General features: G+C 41.5%; 3 protein-coding genes and 1 pseudogene across 4 annotated transcripts in view; 2 read left to right on the top strand and 2 right to left on the bottom strand.

Moving 5' to 3' along the window:
- The window catches only part of LOC134396268 (uncharacterized), an 853,762-nt gene that overhangs the window by 413,069 nt on the left and 417,416 nt on the right, over positions 1 to 23,277 (bottom strand). The gene's annotated exons all lie outside the window — the stretch shown is intronic.
- The window catches only part of LOC134396306 (zinc finger protein 420-like), a 140,401-nt gene that overhangs the window by 23,440 nt on the left and 93,684 nt on the right, over positions 1 to 23,277 (top strand). The window lies entirely within an intron of this gene.
- Positions 1 to 23,277, top strand: part of LOC134396365 (zinc finger protein ZFP2-like) — a 100,918-nt pseudogene that overhangs the window by 11,572 nt on the left and 66,069 nt on the right.
- LOC134396322 (zinc finger protein 420-like) overlaps positions 3,936 to 23,277 on the bottom strand; it is a 412,724-nt gene continuing 393,382 nt past the window's right edge. Inside the window, exons 1-4 of one of the 2 annotated variants that reach the window (XM_063122777.1) lie at positions 16,580 to 16,616; positions 14,580 to 15,070; positions 12,037 to 12,163; positions 3,936 to 6,068 (exon numbers count right to left, since the gene is read on the bottom strand). In XM_063122777.1, coding sequence (XP_062978847.1) covers positions 4,252 to 6,068; positions 12,037 to 12,163; positions 14,580 to 14,999 — 2,364 coding nt within the window. In that variant the 5' untranslated portion in view covers positions 15,000 to 15,070; positions 16,580 to 16,616 and the 3' untranslated portion in view covers positions 3,936 to 4,251. Of the gene's footprint in view, positions 6,069 to 12,036; positions 12,164 to 12,541; positions 12,641 to 14,579; positions 15,071 to 16,579 lie in introns of those variants that run through there. The other variant, XM_063122778.1, reaches the window with a different exon arrangement.

The raw sequence follows: 23,277 nt of genomic DNA, 5'->3' as shown, positions 1-23,277 counted from the left end.
GGTTTTATGCAATTTAAATTTATATCTATACAGTACTGTCATGTTACTTAAGGTTCATGTTACTTTTTAAATTCCTTTTTCTAAAATTTACTACCATACTGCCACCAATTCCACAATACTGTTAGTTTTACCCTACCCAGTGCCTGTTTACCCTACCCTGTGCCTGTTTGCATTCTCTTCCCCTCCTTATTGTTTTATTATGATTTTATTAGAATGTAAGCCTATGCGGCAGGGTCTTGCTATTTACTGTTTTACTCTGTACAGCACCATGTACATTGATGGTGCTATATAAATAAATAAATAATAATAATAATAATAATAATAATAATCCCTGCCATGGAGTTACATGTGACTGGTGGGTTTGGTTGATTTCAGTCATTTGGAAGCGGCCGTTCCGGGCCATCCATCCTATTCTGGATGTTATTTTGGGAGTTACAGGGTTAATAGTGATATACTATTGCAAGGATTTTAGTCCCAAAATATTGTTCTCCGGTGTTTCTAAGACATGCCACTGTTTTTGGTGTGATTTTTGAAAAAAATATAAAGGGGTCGTTCCCGCCTGTTCCATTCCATTCCGGCTTTTACACCGTCCCGTTTTTGTTTCATGAATCATAAACTGTTGGGAGAATGAGGCAGAAAAATGGAAGCCTCTTTCATGGGGAAGGAAACATTCAGGAAAGTGGAGGATGGATTTTGGCTCACCATTACCTCCACTCTTTCCCTGGAGCTGGGTGCAACCCGACCCCGACTCCTCACACCTGATACAGGGCTTTCAGGGAAGGAGCAGTGTTGCCAGCACCTCAATGAGAGACAGCATGTGTCGCACCCTTTGGAAGACCGTAGCAATGGTGCTGAACCCTGTAAATTGCCCAGAGAGTTTTGGCAAAAGGATAGTATAGAATAAAAATAAAAATAAGAGGAATAATATAATAATAATAATAAAATTATGGCATAGCTTATTGTGCGAATCATGACTTAGGAGGCCGTGTGATCACGTGGGCTGAATATCCACGGTTTAAACACGCTGACTAAGATTTGCTGCAAAAGGGTTAACCGCCTAACCATGGCTCAGCGTGTTGTCTGAACAGGCCCATTATTTACAAATTCAATACATTTCACCCGTACCCCTTCAAACTTGTCTTTGATTGTCCTTATGCCATCCTTACATTTTGCGTCAATTTCTTAAGAAGTCCGCTCAGCTACGCTCTCAGATAGCACCTTCCTTATTTTTAATCTATACTTTATTTATTTGCCACAAAACAAGGACAAAAAACAGAGACATAAGGAAAAGGGGAAAAACAACAACACAATACACACCATACATTTTGCAACACAACACAGACGTCTACTAAAATAAACACAGTTACAGAAGGCTATAAATCATTTGAAGCGATCATCAAGCTGGACGGCAGACATCAATTATCTCCAATTTACCAGAAACAAATTTCATCACCACAAGCTAGTATATATATATCATAGGCAAAATTGCAAATTTTATATAATCAAAAATTACATATAAAACCCACAAATAAATAAGTCATCCTTTTGCAGCTCTTGTATATATTCAATAAAAGGTTTCCAGTCCATTATGTATGAGTCTATTCTTTCATTTACTCACGCTGTTCATTTCGCCACCTCCGCCAATTCCAACACCTTAAGTAGCCATTCTTCCGTTGTTGGTACTTGCATTTTCTTCCAATATTGGGCATATAGCAGTCTTGCCGCTGCCACCATGTGTTGAACTAACAGTCCTTTTGCTTTTAATTGATCGTCCATAAGTCCAAGCAAAAACATTTCTGGTTTCATTTCTATATTTGTCTTTAAAATCTTTTGCATTAATCCATGTATTTTAACCCAGTACGCTTTTGCTCTTTTACAAGACCACCACATGTGATAAAACATACTTTCTTGTTCTTCACATTTCCAACAGTCCCCCAGACATCCACTGTACATTTTTGCTAACTTTGAAGGAGACATATACCATCTATACATCATCTTATAAAAATTTTCCTTTAATCTGACACTTAATGTATACTTTAAAACTTTTGTCCACATATTTTTCCATAATTCAATTGGAATCTTATAAACCACATTATTTTCCCATCTAACCATACAATCCCTCATTTGTTCTTTCTCCCCCTCCAACTTTAACAACAATTTATATATTTACCAATAAGATGTTTGTCGTTAGTACATAATACTTCTTCAAACAATTATTTTGACCCCTCAAATCCCCACTCCTCTAAATCACTCTTAAACTTCTCCTGGATCTGTAGATACGAAAACCAGTGGCACATATGTCCCTCTTTTAACAATTCTTCTCTCATTTTTAATTTACACTCTCCTTGGGATGTCTTTAACCATTTATGTCCACTCGATAGTTCCCTTCTGAAAAAGGCCTCTTGAGTCAATACCCACATTGGGATCTTCTGATATAGTCGTGATTTGAATTTCTGCCATACATTCAGAATAGTACATCTAACAAAGTGATTATTAAAATTTACATTGACCTTCGCTTTCTCATACCACAGGAATCCATGCCACCCAAATCTTGTATCATGCCCCTCTAACTCTAATAGCCACCTATTCTCCAACACTACTCTCAGATAGCACCTTTCAATATGAAGGCTTTCCCATTCTTCCAGTATTTTACTATCTTATGTGAAGCGCCCAGAGAGCTATGCAGTGGTATACAAATGGAATAAATAAATTTAACAAGTCTAATCTCTTAAAACACTGATTTTCTAAATCGATTTACCTTAGGGCATGCCCACCACAAGTTTATTTATTTATTTATAACATTTGTATCCCACCCTACATCACTGTGATCTCAGGGCAGCATACAGATAAAATCCTACAACATAAAACAATAAATATACACAGCTAAAAACAAATTAAAACCTTAATCAAGTTAAAACCTATAATTTAAAACCAGTAAATGGATGAAGGTTCCCTGCCAACAATATAAAACAATATACACAGCTAAAAACAAATTAAACCATTAATCAAGTTAAAACCTATAATTAAAAAGCAGTAAATGCATGAAGGTTCCCTGCCAACACTCTCTGTGAGTTACCATCTGTGGGTCAGTTTTACCATTACCTGTTTTAAACTGAGATTGTTTTAAATGGAAACTTATTCTGCAAAGCACTCCAAATTTCTTTCTCTGTGTGGATTCCAAGGTCTGTTTCCCACATCATCCAGAGTGGGTCACTTATGCCAGTTTCAGATGCTACAATTCAATGAGGACCACAATTATGCATCCAATACGACAAGACATTTATTGGGCCTGTTCACCAGACACCTAAAACCCTGCTGGTTAAGGCTTTTTAGTTAAGACTTCAGGTTTCAGATGTTGTGTGGAATGCAGTTTGCTAAACCCTGGTCACTTTCTAATCCCAGTCAGACCTTCTACAGCAGGGCGTGAAGTGTTGGGAGTCAACGCACAGCTTGTGGTTAGGGCTCATCCCAGAGAATAACCGTCTCACCAACCACAGTCCCCGAAACGTCGTCTAAACACACGCAGGGAAACTCACTCAGACTTTATCCCTTCCATGTGAACCCACTTGTTTAGAAACATATCGTCTTCCATCAAGGGAATTCTACGTTGGAGTTGGTTGGTCTCAGAATATCATGCCAACATTGGGAATTCCCTAACCACCCTTCTCATATTGCTTACATAAGAGTAATTGATGAAATCAAGGAGCTTTAGTACCTAAAATAAATGAATTTATTTGCTTCTGCCAAAATTGTAGTGGGCTTTTAGTGATGGGTGAAATAGAAATAAATGTTTTGGAACCAACATCCTTTGAATGGCTCCTGAAGACTCCATTAGGCCTAACTGTTGAACCTTCCACTTCCCAGGGGCTTTGGAGTCGTGGCCCTTGCTTGCTGAAGAAAATGACATCCTGAGCATCGCTTTACACCCCCTGAGGCCTTGTAGGGCTTTTCCCCTGTGGGAATTGCAGGATGCGATTCCACATGTGTCCTGTAAGGAAAGCTCTTTGCGCTTTCTAGGGCTTCAGGCCTGTGTGGATATTTTGACGTGCTTTAAGATTCACACTGTGATTGAAACTCTTTCCACAAACTGAGCACTGATAGGGTTTCTCACCTGTGTGGATGCTGTGTTGGTTACTAAGGTTCGTGGTGAAACTTAAACGCTTTCCAAATTCAAATCATTCACAGCGCTTGGATCGTTTGAGAGGGATACTGCAATCAGTGACTGAATTGCATTCCAGACTCTGAGCAGTTTTATGGCTTCTCCTTTGTGTGAATTCTTTGATGTCTCTTTAGGGCTGCGCTGCGAGCAAAGCTCTTTCCGCACTCTAGGCATTCATAGGGCTTCTCCCCTGTGTGAATTCTTTGATGTTGATTAAGGTGGCTGCTCTGACTGAAGGTCTTTCCGCACTCCAGGCATTCATAGGGCTTCTCCCCTGTGTGATTTTTTTGATGTATATTAAGGTTGCTGCTCTGACTGAACCTCTTTCCGCACTCCGGGCATTCATAGGGCTTCTCCCCTGTGTGATTTCTTTGATGTTGATTAAGTTTGCTGCTCTGACTGAATCTCTTTCCGCACTCCAGGCATTCATAGGGCTTCTCCCCTGTGTGAATTCTTTGATGTTGATTAAGGTGGCTGCTTCGACTGAATCTCTTACCGCACTCCAGGCATTCATAGGGCATCTCACCCGTGTGAATTATTAGATGCAATTTAAGATGATGACTGTAACTGAACCTCTTTCCACACTCCGGGCATTCATATGGCTTCTCCCCTGTGTGATTTTTTTGATGTATATGAAGGCTGCCGCTCTGACTGAATCTTTTTCCGCACTCCAGGCATTCATAGGGCTTCTCGCCTGTGTGAATTCTTTGATGTTGATTAAGTTGGCTACTCTGACTGAAGGTCTTTCTGCACGCCAGGCATTCATAGGGCTTCTCCCCTGTGTGAGTGCTTTGATGTTTATTAAGGTTGCTGCTCTGACTGAATCTCTTTCCACACACCAGGCATTCATAGGGCTTCTCCCCTCTGTGAATTCTTTGATGTTGATTAAGGTGGCTGCTCTGACTAAAGGTCTTTCCACACTCCAGGCATTCATAGGGCTTCTCCCCTGTATGATTTCTTTGATGTATATTAAGGCTGCTGCTCCGACTGAATCTCTTTCCACACTCTACGCATTCGTAGGGCATCTCGCCCGTGTGAATTCTTTGATGTTGATTAAGGATGTCGCTCTGATTGAAGCTCTTTCCGCACTCCAGGCATTCATAGGGCTTCTCTCCTGTGTGAATTCTTTTATGTTTATTAAGGTGACTGCTCTGACTGAAGCTCTTTCCGCACTCCAGGCATCGATAGGGCTTCTCACCTGTGTGAATTCTTTGATGTTGATTAAGGGTGTAGCTCTGACTGAAGCTCTTTCCGCACTCCAGGCATTTGTAGGGCATCTCGCCCGTGTGAATTATTCGATGCAACTTAAGTTGACCACTCTGACTGAACCTCTTTCCACACTCCAGGCATCGATAGGGCTTCTCACCTGTGTGAACTCTTTGATGTTGATTAAGGTGGATGCTCCGACTGAAGTTCTTTCCGCACTCCAGGCATTCATAGTGCTTCTCCCCTGTGTGAATTCTTTGATGTTGATTAAGGTTGCTGCTCTGACTGAAGCACTTCCCACACTCCAGGCATTCATAGGGTTTCTCCCCTCTGTGAATTCTTTGATGTTTATTAAAGGAGCTGCTGTGACAGAATCTCTTTCCACACTCCAGGCATTCATAGGGCTTCTCCCCTGTGTGAGTGCTTTGATTTTTATTAAGGTTGCTGCTCTGACTGAAACTCTTTCCCCGCTCCAGACATTCATAGGACTTCTCCCCTGTGTGAATTCTTTGATGTCGCTTAACTTCTGAGTTGCAACTGAATTGCTTCTCACCCTCCAGGCACTGAAATCTTTTTTCTTCCATGTGAAATCGTTCTTCTATCATTGGAATATCATGGAATTCTAACCTTTCCAAAAAAATAGACTTGATTCCCCACGTCTCTTCAATTTCTGTTTCATTCTCCTTGCTCTCCGTGCAATTACCTGCAAGAAATAAAAATAATAATTCTTCCTGAAATCAGGGAACAAACCAAATCGATAAAAAAAATTTGGTTGGAGGGGAAGATCCTTCAAAATATATTAAATATTCCCGGGTGATAAATAGAACAGAGAACTAGAGGGAAAAGAAGAAAAAACACAGACAGAATATGGATAAGAACATTAAGTTATCAACACCGAATGTTAAAGGATTGGGGGCTGTAGTGAAAAGGAAGAGGATAGAAATGATGCTAAATAAGGATAAAGCGGACATTATTTTCTCACAGGAAACACATCAAATAAAAGATGGAAAGAATGAACTTAAGTTAAGGTGGGCAGTGACATATGAGAAAGCCTTTGGTACTTCAAAAAACCAGGGTCTTGCTATTTTAATATCAAATGTGGATTTAATGTATTACAGATTAAAAGGGATGTAAAAGGTAGATTTCTTATAATTCAGTGAAAATGGCAGGGGAATATTACACACTGGTCAATATCTACGCCCCAAATGAGAAGCAAATAGAGTTCTATAAAGAAGTGTTTAGAGAGATAGATATCCACAGAGGACTTTTAATAATAGCTGGAGATTTTAATATGGTTTTGGATAAAAGGCAAGATAAATCGAATCCTACTATTGGAGAGAGAAAGAATAACATTATGGCTTTAAAAAAATGGATGGATGAAAATGAATTGAAGGATGTATGGCAATGGTTAAGGGGAGGAGACAGGAAATATACCTTTTATTCACCAGTTTTTAAGAGCTTTTCCAGGATAGATTATATTTTTGTATCAAAAGGTTTAATCTCCAGAGTTAATAATATGGAGGTGGGAGTTATTAAGTTAACAGACCATGCATTAGTAAATATGGAGGTCAGAGTTAGAAAAGATTATAAAGAAGCAAAAAGATGGAGGATGAACACCAAAATATTAAAATATCACAAGATAGTGGAAAAGATAGAAAAGGAATTATGGTAGACATAGGAGATTAATGATAATGGGGAAAGTTCTCAAGCAATTTTATTGGACATGATGAAAGCAGTGATAAGAGGTATATTTATTCGTGAAACATGTAAATTAAGAAGACAACAAGAGGGAAAACAAAAAAAATTAGAGGAGGAAATTAAAAAATTGTAAGAGGAGTATTTGAAAAATAGAGAAAAACAAATTTTGATAATATTACAAGCAAAGAAAAAGGAACTATAAAATAAGAATATAGAGGAAGTCCAGAGAAATTTGGTTTATTTAAAGAGGGAATTCTTTGAGAATAATAATAATAGAAACTCTAGAATGTTGGCCAGGGCCACGCAGTCAAGGAAGGCAAAGAACGCAATAGGGACAATTAAAGATAAAACAGGGGAAATTTGTAATTTAATGAGAGGGAAAATAGAAATATTTCAAGAGTTTTATCAAGGGCTTTATGAGGCAGGAGATACACCCGTGACGAGGATTAGAAACATATAAAGATAAGATTACGGGAGGAAGATAGGGAACTAATGGAAGGATTGGTGACAGAAATGGAAATAGAGGGGGTCATAGATAAGCGAAAGGGACGGATATCCTCAGGGGTAGATGGATTGGGACCGGAGTACTACAAAACCTTTAAAATAATATTAGTTAGGAAATTAATGAAATTATATAACGGAATAATAAATAGAGATAAGATCCCGCCATCGTGGGAACAGTCATTAATAGTATTAATTCCTAAGCCTGATAAAGATTTAACTGTTCCGGATTCACATAGACCCATATCATTAATTAATCAAGATACAAACATTTTAACAGCGATAATGGCAAAAAGAATGAACACATTTATATCTAGATATATTGGAAAGGACCAATGTGGGTTTGTAGTAGGAAGACAGATGTATAATTTAGTGCAGTGGTTCCCAAACTTTTTCAGGTAACCACCCCCTTGGTTCCACAAACTCATACCCAGTGCCCCCTACCCTACACTATTAAAATCATTATTCAGAATAGCAGTTTTCAATGACCCACTAAGGAAGATAACAATAAAATTCAAAACAGTAACAATTAATTGAATATTTATTCAAAATCCAAAGCACCCGCCACAGGCTTGCCGAGGGAGGGAGGGAAAAGAGAGCGAACGCCTCTGTTTTGCAGCCGGCGTGGCGGGGCACACCAAGCAGGATACGTCTCTTCATTACCATTTTGGTGCTTTTGAAACATTTCAATTCACCGTTAAAAGGACACTTCTTAAACAGTAATACATGTGTGGATTCTTTCCCTATATGGCTTGGGACCAAACTACCTTCTCCCATAAAAATGTCACTGGATTTTAAACCTTCTGGAGAGGCGCTTCTCAGAAAAGACCACCTCGAGCGCCCCCCTGCCACCCCTTTGTCTCTTAACGCCCCCTGCCGCCCCCTTGCCTCTTAACGCCCCCTATGCAATCCTACTGCCCCCAAGGGGGAAGTACTGCCCACTTTGGGAACCACTGATTTAGTGGGAAGATTATTAAATATAATATATGAAATAAAAAGGAAGAAGTTAAAAGCAGGAATAATTGCATTAGATATTTCTAAGGCCTTCGACTGTGTGAGCTGGCAAGCATAAATCATAATGGGAACAATGGGATTTGGGGAAAGATTTAAAGGATTAATAAACCAGTAATATTCACGAAATGTAGCATCAGTGGTGGTAAATGATGGGATGACAGAACAAATACTACTTGCCTGAAGAACAAGACAAGGTTGTCCACTCTCACCAGTCCTATTTGTATTAGTTATAGAGGCAAACGTAATTAGAAAGGATAGAAATATGGAGGGGATTGGGAATGAAGAGGAAATTAAGATTTAAGATAAGCATGTTTGCAGATGACACATTACTGACAATTAAGAACCCCTTGGAGAAAATGGATCGGATAAAATACCATCTGAGGGAATTTGAGGAAATGACTGGATTACAAATAAATTGGTCAAAGTCAGAAACGATGCTGTTTAATTATAGCAAAGTAGAAGAGAAGGAATTGGGGGGAAAGGAAATAAAAATTAAATTAAAAGAAACAATTAAATATTTAGGAATTAAGATCACAAAAAAATGGGAAGATATGGAAGAGAAAATTTTTAATAGTTTAAAGCAAGAAGTAAGAGGAAAGTTAGAGGAATATAATAGGATAAAATTATCATGGTTTGGGAGAATAGCGTTGATAAAAATGAGGATTTTACCAAAAAATATTTTTTTGTTTAGAATGTTACCAATTAAGATATCAGAAAAGGAAATAAAGAGCTGGCAAATTATGGTTAACAATGTTTGTAATGGAGATAGAAAAGCAAGAATTAATAAGAAAATATGGTACAAAATGCAGAGAACAGGGGGATTAGGGCTCCCAAACGTTAAATTATATTATGTAGCAAATCAGTTGAGATATGTAATAGAGGTTAGAATAGGAATAGATTTAAATTGGTTAGAGGGAAAAAAGGGGAAAGGGTTAGATTGGAAGTTAGAAAATATATTCTTTAAGGACCATAATTCAAAGTGGAGGAGGGGAATTGAGAACCCTCTTTTAAAGAATGTGATAGAAATTTGGCAAATATATAAAAGGAAATTGGTTCCAGTCATTTCTCCAATAACACCGGTGGTGGTAACGAGGGAGTTTCCTGAAAATTTAAAAGAGGGATTAGTAAAGAAATTAAAAGATGAGAAAGTACTTAAAATAAGAGATTGGATGGCGAAGATGGGAACTAAGGAAGAAATAAAAGAAAAATTAAAAGGGGGAAATATATCATGGTTCAATTGTATCCAAATGGAACAACGGACCAAAAAATGGCTGAAGGATAGTAGAGATTGTAGAAAGAATACTAAATCTGAGGATTTGATCTTACAAAAAGAGAAAGAAAAAGAAGAAAATAAATCGATAAAAGGATTAATGATGAAATATAAAAGATATTATTGGAAATGGAAACTCAAGAAGATTCTGTTAGGATGGTATGGGAAACAGATTTGAATGAGAAGGTGGAGCAACAGGACTGGGGAGGAAATGGAAATAAAGAGTGTTGAAAAATATGTCTGTAAGGATAAAGAAAACTATTATAAGATAATTTGGAGGTGGTATCTAACTCCAATAAAATTAAACTTAATAAATAAAGAGAACTCGATACTTTGTTGGAGAGGATGTCAGGAGAAAGGGACGTATATACATATGTGGTGGAATTGTGAACATGTACAAAAGTTATGGAAAATGGTGTATAGAGAAATAAAGGAAATAACTGGAATGGATTTAGAAGAAACACCAAGTGTAGCATTACTATCAAAGTGTGGAAATCTTAAATGTAATCAGATGGAAAAAGAATTAATAACGAACCTTTTAACAGCTGCAAGGTTAATATCCAGAAATTGGAAGGTTATGATATAGAAGATTGGTATAAAGAAATATGGGATATTGCTATAAATGATAAATTAACATATAATATTAGATTTAGAAGGGGAATAATAAAAAAACAATGATTTTGAAGAGATATGGAAATTGTTCCTAGAACATGTATTGTTAAAAGGGAGAGGAAGAACACCTCCAGAAGATTCAATGCAATTTTGGAAACTAGAATAAGATCCCGAAGGTGGGGGGCACTCATCAATGTGAGTTAGTTAAGAAGTAGAATGTATAGCTAAGAAATAAGAGGAATGTTATGTATGTATATGATTTATTATGTGTTGTTGTTAAATAATTAAAATTAATAATAATAATAATAATAATAATAATAATAATAATAATAATGAAAACTAGAGTGGCATTCAGCACTTTCATTTATATAGAATAACTCTTACAAAGGACCTCAAACAATAAATGAACATAAAACACAAAATGCACAAAATCTGCCATTTTGTCCTAGCTGATTATTTAAGTTGGAATTGGACAGGGGGAATTCAACCCTCATGTTTTTTATTCAATGTCTCAGTTGCTTTGGAAGCCCCTCCATCATGGTTTCCTCCTAGACCATCTCAAGGGGTTGTACTGTTGTTTTTAACAGACCGAGATTTCAAAAGGAAATTTGTCCTGCTGTCTAGTCGTATCTCAAAATGGAAAGCAAACTGTCCAGAGCAAGATTCTGAATATGCCGAATTCTGCTCTCTGGTAATTCCTCCACGGAGAACATTATGATAATATCTGTAATGTCTTCAACATTACACAGATGTAGTCATGGCATCAAAGGATCATGGGAGGAAATAGAATGGACAAGAAATCCGAATATACGATGGAAGGTAGAATCTGATATGCATCACTGAGACCGGTTGGGATAAGACTCCTGATTGGAATACAGCCATTGAAAGGGAGGCCTTGTTCAAAGGAAAGAGGCCCAACAGGAAAGGAGGGTGAGTATTGTTATAGGTAAGGAAGGTCTTCACCTGTAGGGAAATTCTGAGAAAGAAAGCCTTGTCGAAAGCAAGTGGGTAAAGATGGAGGGAGAAACCAGAATATTACGGTTGTGGCAGCACTGTCCAGACCACCCAGCCAGTCAGAAGACACGGATGATGCTTTCCTGGAAAAGATGATCAAATGAAGGTGGAAGGAGGCTGTTTGGAACAAGAGGAATCATTCTGCTACTGGACCATATTCCCTGCTTTTAAACCTTGCTCTGAATTCATATTAATAAGGCAGTTGCAGATCAGATGCCAATAGCAGAGGTCTTGGCCACTCCTCAGAGATGGGAAGCCCCAACTGGGGGGACATCCTGCTGTTTCCAAAGTCAAAAGAAGCATCCTCATCTCAGAGAGGCTGTAAGAAGACCAACAGGTAAGGGTTGGAGAGGATGTGAGTGTTTTACCTACACTTTTGCTTGCATCACCTGGGGAACTTTCTCTGAACTAGAGTATCCCAAGATCAAGGCCCAGGCACCGTTGTCCTCAATGACATTTGTATTGTGCACTGACACAAAGAAAGAAGAGCTAAAATTCCACATTCTAGGACCTGTAAAGAAGGCAAAGAGGGAGCCTTACTTAGAGGAATCCCATTCCTTACCCAGAGAGGCCAGGATCCCACGATTCTCCTCCATGACTTCCTTGTGCAGAGTCCTCCGGCCTGGATCCAGCAGAGCCCACTCCTCCTCCGAGAAATGCACAGCCACCTCCTCAAAAGTCACCGGACCCTGAAAGCAGAAAAAGAAATGATGCTCTCTTTAAGCATTATGTAGCAATCCATGAAGGCAAGATGGTGAGGTCCTCCTTCTGAATGCCAGAGCTTCATGAGGGACATACGTGAGCAATACAACAATGGAAAGTTACCTAGGGAGGTTGTGGGCTCTCCCACACTAGAGGCATTCAAGAGGCAGCAGGAGAACCATCTGTCAGGGATGCTTTAGGGTGTATTCCTGCATTGAGCAGGGGGTTGGACTCGATGGCCTTGTAGGCCCCTTCCAACTCTGCTATTCTATGATTCAAGGCCTTCCCAGCAGCCATCTTAGAGAAAAGCTAAGGCTAAAGGGGCAGGTTCTTCCAAGAAACAGAGGCCCCTAGGACTCCCCTACCTGCCCTGGCTGCACAGAAACCGCTTCCACTGTACCACAAAGCGAAGGAGGCCTAGACGGATCTCCCAGGATCTGTTCACTCTCTCTGTGGATCTTTCCTCTCCCTGTGAGGAAGGCAAAGAAGGAAAGTTGTCGTTCTTAAACATTTCCGTTGTTTTACAGGAATCAATCTTTGTCCACATTACTAAACAATATTTCCTGTTTGACTGTCTAGAGAAAAAGAGTCTTCCCCCACCCCGCAAAATCAGGCTTGAGGAGAACATTAAAGCAGCTCATCCACGTCAGACGTAATTGAGGGATGGAGACCATGGGGAAATATGTTAATCCTTACCCAGTGAGGAGGGTATTCCATCACCCTCTTCCAAGATCCCTCTGTCCAGCAGAGCCTTCTCAGCCTCAGGGAAATCTTTGGGCGCCTTGGCCAACTTCCCCTGCAGCTGGAACAGGAAGGAGGATCCCAGAGAGGGAAGGAGAGAAATGGGTCAGGTCAAGGCCAAGGGCAGCATTTCCCAATTGGTTTTCATTTTAGTCCTCATTCTAAAGATGATCTATAGTCCAAGCCACGGAACGTATTAATTCATTTTGTTGTCCAAGGATGTGTTCTCTGGGGCTAAGAGTTCAGCCCTGTCTTATGCTTGAACAACTTCTGAAAGCCAACCAGGAGGAAAGACAGAACCTCCCAGGCATTCCCTGATATCCAGCACCTTCCGCTGTGAACACAGCAGGAGGACTCTGCCACCGGTTGAAGAAGGATCCCTTCCTTCCCACAACTTCACAAACCCATTCACAGGATCTAGCCGTCCAGACCAGTAGCCATTCATAGTCTTTTTGTCCAGGAATTTGTCTAGCCCCCATTTTGAACCGTCCCAATTGGTGGCCTTCACTACATACTCGGGTAGGGAATTGCGTATTTTAACTATGCATTGTTAGTTCAACTTCCCTCCAAAGAGGGCCTCCTCTACAAATTAGGAACAACCGTTCTTGGGGCGTGGGGGCATGAGTCATTGGAAATTGGGGCAACCCTTCCTTACAGGAATGCAAAAAAAAAAAAAGCATTAAGAACACAGTCCTAGTTAGTTACCAGGATGAAATGCTCTTCTCATGGGCTGAGCCGATGGTCCCTTTAAGAGAACATCTTTTGCTTCATCCCAGTGAGAGGGAGAGGGGTTTCTTTGTGTCTGAAAAGGGAGTAGCAAGCGAAATGCCAAGGCCGCGCTGGGCGAGAAGTTCCTGGCGTCTGATGCCTCCCTGGGCTGGTACCAGGGAGAGTAACAAGTTGCAGCTGTGTAACGCTTGGGAGTAATCCCCCATCCCTTCGGGATAGGTGCGGATTGCTATGGGGTTTCTATTATTATTATTATTATTATTTATTTATATAGCACCATCAGTGTACATGTTCTATTGGTCAGGGTGGGTCTGGTGACAAGGGGGTCCCAGAGAGGGATAAAAGGCTTAGGCACCTAAGGGTCTGGTCTCTTTTCCTGGGAGCGTTAGGAGTCCAGCGTGTGTGTGGTGAGTCAGAGCATCCAGGCCAGACTGGCTGGATGGCGGAGGCCCCACGCAGCCGCTGAGGGAAGGAGTCATAATTCGAGTGACGTAAAGTCAAGTCAGAGTGAGTAACAAAGGGGTTGAGTCGCAAAATTAAATGTTTGTTTTTAGTTTAGGTACAATTGGGGAAGGTACCTTGCCGGAGTTACAGCTGGTGGGTGGTAAAAGTGAGGAGTGAGTGCGAATTCTATTAGGCTTGAGCGTGTAAAGGGGGAGGATAACACAGACAAAGGAAGTGTGTCATTCCTTTGTCCGTGTTTTTCCCCCAAACCTCCTACGTGTTTACCTCAATGTGTGGACCCTTATGGGAGTGTGTAGTGTAAAGAATAAAAGTGTTTGGTCCCTATTTCTGGAGTGTGGCATGCTTCCGTGAGAACCTCGACTACAAAGGGTTAACAAGCAGCAGTGAAGGGGCGGGAATCTGGGCTGGCTGAGTCAGGCCCCCCTTCTCTCGCTGAGTCAAATGAAGCGATTCCACTACAGCTCTCACCTGTTCTTTGTCCTCTGCCTGACTCAGGAGGAAGCCTTCTGCCAGGGCCACCGCCTGGGAACTGGTCTCCGCTCCACATTCTCTGACCCAACTCTCCATCTCCGGGGGGAGGACAGCCAGGAACTGCTCCAGGACCACCAAGTCCAGCATCTGAGCTTTCGTGTTCCTTTCTGGCTTCAGCCACTGATGGCAAAGGTGGTGGAGTAGGCTGCAAAACTCTCGGGGCCCATCAGCGTCCAGGTAGCAGAAGTCCCTGAAGTGCTGGAGCTCCACGTCTGAGCTGGTGTTACTCCCAGGCTGGTTCTTCTGCACTGTTCTTTCCCAGGGCTCTGCACTGCTCCCTCCCTGGATGTTGCAGGAGACATTTTCTGCTTCAGGGCCAGCAAAGTTCTGCTCTTCCATCTTCACTCTCTTCTCCATCTCTGCTCCCACCAGGACTCAAAAGGTCTCTTTGCTTTGCTTCTAGTTTCTCTCCTGAGGCAAGGACTGTGCTGTAGGAATCAAAAGAAGAAGTAACATCGGGGCCTGCTCCTGCTGGACTCTTTCCCCCCCCCCCCCACAGGGCAAACTGCCATCTTGGCCCTGTGGGGAAGAAGAAGGACCGAGGGGACAGGAGCAGGCAGAAGTAACATCGGGGCCTGCTCCTGCTGGACTCTTCCCCCCCCCCCACAGGGCAAACTGCCATCTTGGCCCTGTGGGGAAGAAGGACCGAGGGGACAGGAGCAGGCAGAGGGGACAGGAGCAGGCAGAAGTAACATCGGGGCCTGCTCCTGCTGGACTCTCTCTCTCTCTCTCTTTCTTTCTCTCTCCTCCCTCCCTCCCTCCCTCCTTGACTCCTTTTCCTTGTGTGTCATGTCTTTATTAGACTGTAAGCCTGAGGGCAGGGACTGTCTTTTTTCCTAAGTGTAAGCCGCTCTGAGAGCCTTTTTTGGCTGAGGAGCGGGGTATAAGTATGATAAATAAATAAATAAATAAAATAAAGAGCTTAATTAACTTAAAACACAGTACCTGTCTCAAATGGATCTCTACAACCCCAATCCCTCAGAAATCAGACTCCTGATTGAAATTCAGATTCTGACTCTGCCCTAATGGAAGATAACCAGAGCGGACGCAAGTTTCTTAAAAGTTTAATATGATTGGAAGTTTATTTTGACAGATAAGCAAAAGAGCTACCCAATCCCCTTAAAGTAAAGACAATAAAGTAAGAGAAAGGGGCGATCCCACTTTATTGGAAGTTTATTTTGATACATGAGCAAGAAAACAGTGAATAAACAGGTCTGCTTCTGAACCAGGATTTCTCTCCCCATCCGTTCCATGGCTTCCTTCTAAGCTCTCTGTTCTCAGCACTTGAACCCAAATTGGGATCGAAACTAACAGTGATTTCCACCCATTCTGAGGATGTAACCAGCTGGCTCACTTTATAAGTAAAAAGCGCACCAGGTTGATTTCAAAGGCATTGAGACTGAAGGAGACAATGGGGACCCTGGTGCTCCTTAGCTAGATTTAAAAAAGGGAGAGGAAACAAAATGTGCACATGGCACCAGAACAGCCTTTGGCCCACAGGTGGGATGTTCCTCCCCCCACCAAGGACCTTTCTGCTTCTGTCCCTGCCAGACACACCCCCTTCTCCCCCCACTTCCTCTAGCCAGGATTTGTCTTTGAGTTTCCTGCAAGTGTTAATTCAGTCGAGATCTTCTCACATCCTACAAACATCAGAGAATGTCACGAGAAAAGGGAAAGATCCGCACCCCCCCAGCCCTCCCTTCCAGGATCCCCTAATGATGGGGAGGGAAGGAGGTGCAAGGAGGGGGTCTCCTGGAGGGGGGCCCAAGTGGGTCAGTCATCTTGGGGGCAGGAGGACTCTGGCTCCCTCTTCCCACCCTCCAACTCCCTGCCCCAAACCTCCCTCCCTCCCCTGTTCTGCTCCTGTCCTGGGTGGGTCTCCTTCCACCCCCTTTCCCTCCCCTCTTCCCTGGGACCCCCTTGCATCTTGCACCCACCTGCTCCTTTGCAGAGGAAGAGAGGCTGAGGCTGCAAACACCCTGCAAACCTCCCAGGCTGCTTTCCAAAGGGGGGGAGGCGGAAGTGAGTTAATTCAAACAGCCTTGGCTGTTTACTGGCCTCTCTAGGACCCAGCACACTCGCTCTCTTTAACCCTTAGATGGTGGCAACACCAAAGAGCTGCAGAGGATTCTTCCAAATGCTAGGCGGGGGAGCCTGGCGGGATATTATGGATGCTGCTTTCCCAAGGGTGGGGGGAAGGCGGAAGTGAGTGCATTCAAACAGCCTAGGCTCTTCATAGGGCCTCTCTAGGACCCAGTACTCTCGCTCTCTTTAACCCTTAGATGGTGGCAACACCAAGGAGCTGAAGAGGATTCTTCCAAACGCTGCCCAGTGGATATTATGGGATGTCAGCAGCATTGCACGCCCATAGTCCTCCCCCTCTGGGGCAACCCCTCTTTCCCCACCCCCCATTTTGTGGCATGCACCCCTTCGCACCCATCACTTCTCCTTCCTTCCTCCCTCTTTGCCACTTCTGTCAATACAATCCATCACTTCACTTCCATCCCGTTTAATGTAGGGTGACCCTATGGAAAGGAGAACAGGGCTCCTGCGTCTTTAACTGGTGTGATGGAGATGAAATTTCAGCAGGTGTCATTTGTATATATGGGGAACCAGGTGAAATTCCTTCTTTGTCACACCAGTTAAAGCTGCAGGAGCCCTGCCCTCTTTTAAATCTGGTCACTCGAGTGTAGCTCCTGCATTTTAACTGTTGCGATGAAGAGGGAATTTCTGCAGGTGTCGTTTGTACATATGGGGGACCAGGTGAAATTTCCTCTTCATCACAACAGTTAAAGCTGCCCTCTTTTAAATCTGGTCACTCTAGTATAGCTCCTGCAGCTTTAACGGTTGTGATGAAAAGGGAATTTTACCAGGTTCTCCATATATACAAATGACACCTGCAGAAATTCTCTTTTCTATGCAACTGAAAGATACAGGAGCCCGGTCCTCCTCTTCATATGGTCACCCTTTTTAATGAATCATACACTGCCTGCAAAATGAGGCAGAAAAATTCTCCCAATGGAGGGGAGTAAATAGTGCGGCACGATGTCTTGCTGCATTATGCCTATTTATTTAGTGCAAGTATTTGAAATGTTGTAGGAATACCTATTGCTTTAAAGGATGTGAAATGACTCTAAATGTAGGTGGTTCTGTTGCAGGGACCAGGATGTGATAGTATTACATCCTGGTCTGGTAGTTGGAATGGCTAGATTGGTAGAAACCCGGGAATCGGAAGAGTTAGCTGTGTGTGTGTGTGTGTGTGTGTGTATTGAAGGGTGGTAAGAGATGGGTTTGGGGAGGGTTAGAGCTGTCAGAGTAGTTTGAGGAAGGGGCAATGTGGTTTATTATTTCGGAGGATTAGATTGAGGGAGGAGCAAAGGCGTGTGCAGCACATTTCATCAGGGTGTGCACCTGGGGAATTATTTCCTTTACAAAGGTGAACATTTATTGAATACTCAGTCCTAAGTATCATAAGCCCCAGCAAAGATGCGGCTCTGTAAAATGTAGGGCTGTGCACCCCCTACCCAAACCGCTTCGGAACCCGATCCAAACCTCCCCCGATCCGCTCCAAAACCGGGATTCGGAGGTGTTGATCAGCCCGCTCCGCTTCGGACCCAGGGATCCGAAACGGAGTGGTGCACAGCCCTAGTAAAAAGTAAGAGAGCAAAATCATTGAGTTAGGGGGTATTTAAGTCAGAGGATACCCTGGACTCTATTCAAAAGACACAAACTATAAACTCATTCAGCTTCTGTGAGAGAGGGTGCTCAATTTCGAGATCCATTCCAATTTCTTTTTAAAATTAAAGGTGGCTGAGGTCATATTATTGGTGTGTTCTATAAAACACACACTGTAAAGTCCTATTTTAAAGCTGCATAGTCCCAGAGCCAGATCATGATTTATTTATCCCAGCAAGTGCAAAAGCTTCGTGAATATTTTTTGTTTATATATGACATAAGTGTCTCAGAAAAGCAAGTCTTACAGAATTCCAGTGTTGGGGTGCTGCGTGATGACGTCATCAAAATGGCTGTTGCGCTATTACCGTATTTCTTCGATTGTAAGACGCACACTAATTTCAGTACCACCAACAGGAAAAAACACACCCTAAGATACACCCACAATTCTAAGACGCACCCCGTTTTTAGAGATATTTATAGGGGGGGGAAGTGCGTCTTAGAATTGAAGAAACAGTATGTACTTGCCACATTTAAATATGCAAAACTTCTCACCCGTTTATGCTACACAGATGAATTTTTTTCTTAAATGTTTCAAATTCAATGACAAATGCTTAAATCATGGTCAAACATCACACATAACCAATGTGAACACTGATTTTATACGTTCAAATGAAATTATCTCAAAAACCAGCATCTGCCTGTATGACTTATTTGATACGTCGCCCTGAGATCTTAATGATATAGGGTGGGATATAAATGTTTTAAATTAAATAAATAAATATGATTTAAGATGTATTGCGTTGGCTGAAGGTCTTCCCCCACTCTGAGGATTGATAGGACTTCTCGCCAGTGTGCATTATGTGATGTTTTTTAAGGCTCGTACAACTGAAACGCTCTCCACATTTTTTTCTTTTTTGGCTACATAGATCAAACAATATCTAAATTTATTAACATTTCAATTTCTGCTCAGTTTTAAAATAGTAATTGATCATTTACTTCTTTAATACACCTTAATTCATCACTTACAATTCCTAATTGACATCCCAAATTTCATTTTAGACATGTTGAAAGGGAGCCTCGTCTCCTTTGATCTAGGCTCTCCAGAGCCCGGCATACGTTGACAGAAGCTTGCGCCCAAGATCTACTGTGACCCTGCTCAGACGACACGCTAAGCCCCTGCAGTTAAGCACTTTGAGCTAAAAGTTACGGCATAGCGTATTGTGTGAATCATGACTTAGCAGGTGGTGCGACCCATTCCTAATCACGGGGCTGAATGACCACGGTTTACACCCGCTGACTAACCATTTGCTGCAAAAGGGTTAACGGCCTAACCATGGCTTAGCGTGTTGTCTGAACAGGCCCATTATTTGCAAATTCAATACATTTCATCCGTACCCCTTCAAACTTGTCTGTGATTGTCCTTGAGCTATCCTTAAATTTTGCGTCAATTACTTAATGAGTGTGCTCGGCTACGCTCTCAGATGGCCCCTTTCAATATGAAGGCTTTTCCCATTCTTACGTGAACCGCCCAGAGGGCTTCGGCTATGCGGCGGTATACAAATGCAATAAATAAATAATATATAAATTTAACAAGGCTAATCTCTTAAAACACTGATTTCCTAAATCGATTTACCCACCACAAGTTTATTTATTTATTTATAACATTTGTATCCCACCTAACATCACTGTGATCTCAGGGCAGCATACAGATACAATCCTACAACATAAAACAATATACACAGCTAAAAACAAATTAAAACCTTAATCAAGTTAAAACCTATAATTTAAAAGGAGTACATGGATGAAGGTTCCATGCCAACACTCAGGGGATGCCCCAGGACTCACCACTGATCATTTCCTTGGTGTGAGTTACCATCTGCGGGTCAGTTTTACCATTATTTCCCGATTTTAAATTGAGATTGTTTTAACCGGATACTTATTTTGCAAAGTACTCCAAATTTCTTTCTCTGTGTGGATTCCAGGGTCTGTTTCCCACACCATCCAGAGTGGGTCACTTATGCCTGTTTCAAATGCTACAATTCAATGAGGACCACAATTATGCATCCGAAACGACAAGACACTTATTGGGCCTGTTCACAAGACACCTAAAACCCTGCTGGTTAAGGCTTTTTGGTTAAGACTTCAGGTTTCAGATGCTGTGTGAAATGCAGTTTGCTAAGCCCTGGTCACTTTCTAATCCGTCAGACCTTCTATAGCAGGGCGTGAAGTGTTGGGAGTCACCGCACAGCTTGTGGTTAGGGCTCATCCCAGAGAATGACCGTCTCACCAACCACAGTCCCCGAAACGTCGTCTAAATACGTGCAGGGAAACTCACTCAGACTTTATCCCTTCCATGCGAACCCACTTGTTTACAAACATATCATCTTCCATCAAGGGAATTCTACGTAATAATCACCACTCAGCAAATTGTTGGAGAGATTGTGGGGGAAAAGGAACGTATTTACATATGTGGTGGGAATGCAAATATGTACAAAAATTGTGGAAGATGGTGTTTTTGGAGATTGAAGAAATTGTGGGAATGAAGATAGAACGAACACCAAAAGTCGCATTACTGTCACTATTTTAAGATTTAAAATGTAAAAAAGAAATTAAGGAATTGATAACGAATTTGCTGACTGCAGCAAGATTGATTGCAGCTAGGAACTGGAAGATTCAAGGGGATTATTGTATTGACAAATGGTACAAAGAAGTATGGGATATAGCTATTAATGATAAATTGACATGTAATATTAAAGTGAGAAGAGGTATAGCTAAAGCAAATGATTTTGAAGGAATCTGGACACAGTTCCTAATATTTGTGTTTTCTAAGGGAAGTGGGAAACCGCCAGCAGAAGAAAGTATGAGATTTTGGAATCAGGAATGAGATCCCAAGGTTGGGGGTGCACTTATATGTTAAGTTTGATTATGTTATATAGATATATCAATGTTACTCAACATTTATGCAGTATGTTGTTTTCTTTAATTGTAACTGTGTATGTTTAAGTATTGTAGAAAACAAAAAAACAAAAAAATAAAACAAAAAAATAAAACAGAAAACAAACATATCGTCTTCCCTCAAGGGAATTCTACGATGGAGTTGGTTGGTCTCAGGATATCATGCCAACATCGGGAATTCCGCGCCCACCCTTCTCATATTGCTTATCTAAGAGTGAATGATGTAATCAAGGAGCTTTAGTACATAAAAGAAATAAATTTATTTGTTTCCGCCAAAATTGTACTAGGCTTTTAGTGATGTTTGAAATAGAAATAAACTTTTTGGAACCAACATCCTTTGAATGGTTTCTGAAGACTCCATTAGGCCTAACTGTTGATCCTTCCACTTACCAGGGGCTTTTGAGTCGTGCCCCTTGCTCGCTGATGAAAATGTCAACCTGAGCATTGCTTTCCACCCTCTGAGCTCTTGTAGGGCTTCTCCCCTGTGAGAATTGCAGGATGTGATTTCAGACACGTCCTGCAAGCAAAGCTCTTTCCGCTTTCTATGGCTCCAGGCCTGTGTGGATATTTTGACATGCTTTAAGATTCACACTGTGATTGAAACTCTTTCCACAAAATGAGCACTGATTGGGCTTCTCGCCTGTGTTGATCCTGTAATAGTTATTAAAGTTCACAAGTATAACTGAAACGCTTTCCAAATTCAAAGCATTCATAGCGCTTGGATCTTTTGATGAGAGGAATACTGCAATCTGTGACTGAATTGCATTCCAGACTCTGAGCAGTTTTACGGCTTCTCCTTTGTGTGAATTCTTTGATGTCTCTTTAGGTTTGTTCTGTAAGCAAAGCTCTTTCCGCACTCCAGGCATTCGTAGGGCTTCTCCCCTGTATGAATTGTTTGATGCGACTTAAGATGACTGCTACTACTGAATCTATTTCCGCACTCCAGGCATTCATAGGGCTTCTCGCCTGTGTGAGTGCTTTGATGTTGATTAAGGCGGCTTCTCCAACTGAATCTCTTTCCGCACTCCAGGCATTCGTAGGGCTTCTCCTCTGTGTGAATTCTTTGATGGTTATTAAGGGTGCTGCTCTTCCTGAACTTCTTTCTGCACTCCAAGCATTCATAGGGCTTCTCTGTGTGAATTATTTTATGATGATTAAGAATGCTGCTCTGATTGAAGCTCTTTCCGCATTCCAGGCATTCATACAGCTTCTCCCCCGTGTGAATTCTTTGATGTCTATTAAGGTGGCTGCTCTGACTGAAGCTCTTTCCGCACTCCAGGCATTCATAGGGCGTCTCCCTTGTGTGAATTGTTTGATGCGACTTAAGATGACTGCTACGATTGAACCTCTTTCCGCACTCCAGGCATTCATAGGGCTTCTCCCCCGTGTGAATTCTTTGATGTTGATTAAAGGTGCTGCTGTGACTGAACCTCTTTCCACATGCTATGCATTCATAGAGCTTCTCCCCTGTATGAATTCTTTGATGTCGCTTAACTTCTGAGTTGCAAATGAATTGCTTCTCACCCTCCAAGCACTGAAATCTTTTTTCTTCCCTGTGAAATCGTTCTTCTATCATTGGAATGTCACGGAATTCTAATCCTTCCAAAAAAATAGACTTGATTCCCCACTTCTCTTCAATTTCCTTTCCATTCTCCTTGCTCTCCCTGCAATCACCTGCAAGAAATAATAATAATAATAATAATAGTAATAATAATAATAATAATAATAATAATAATTCCTGAAATCAGGGAACAAACCAAATCGATAAAAAAAAAAATTGGTTGAAGAGGAAGATCCTTCCAAATGTATTAAATATTCCCGGGTGATCGATAGAACAGAGAACTAGAGTGGCATTCAGCACTTTCATTTATATAGAATAACTCTTACAAAGTACCTCAAACAATAAATGAAATTGCCTTTAGAGGTTGTGGGTTCTCCATCTCTGGAGGTTTCAAAGAAGAGGTTGGAGAGCTACCTCTCAAGGGTGGTTTAATGGGTTTTCCTA

The sequence above is a fragment of the Elgaria multicarinata genome, chromosome 3 (assembly GCF_023053635.1).
Source record: "Elgaria multicarinata webbii isolate HBS135686 ecotype San Diego chromosome 3, rElgMul1.1.pri, whole genome shotgun sequence".
Classification (NCBI taxonomy): Eukaryota; Metazoa; Chordata; class Lepidosauria; order Squamata; family Anguidae; genus Elgaria; species Elgaria multicarinata.
The sequence above is the reverse complement of the archived record's forward strand: the minus strand, read 5'-3'. Positions and strand labels throughout refer to the sequence as shown.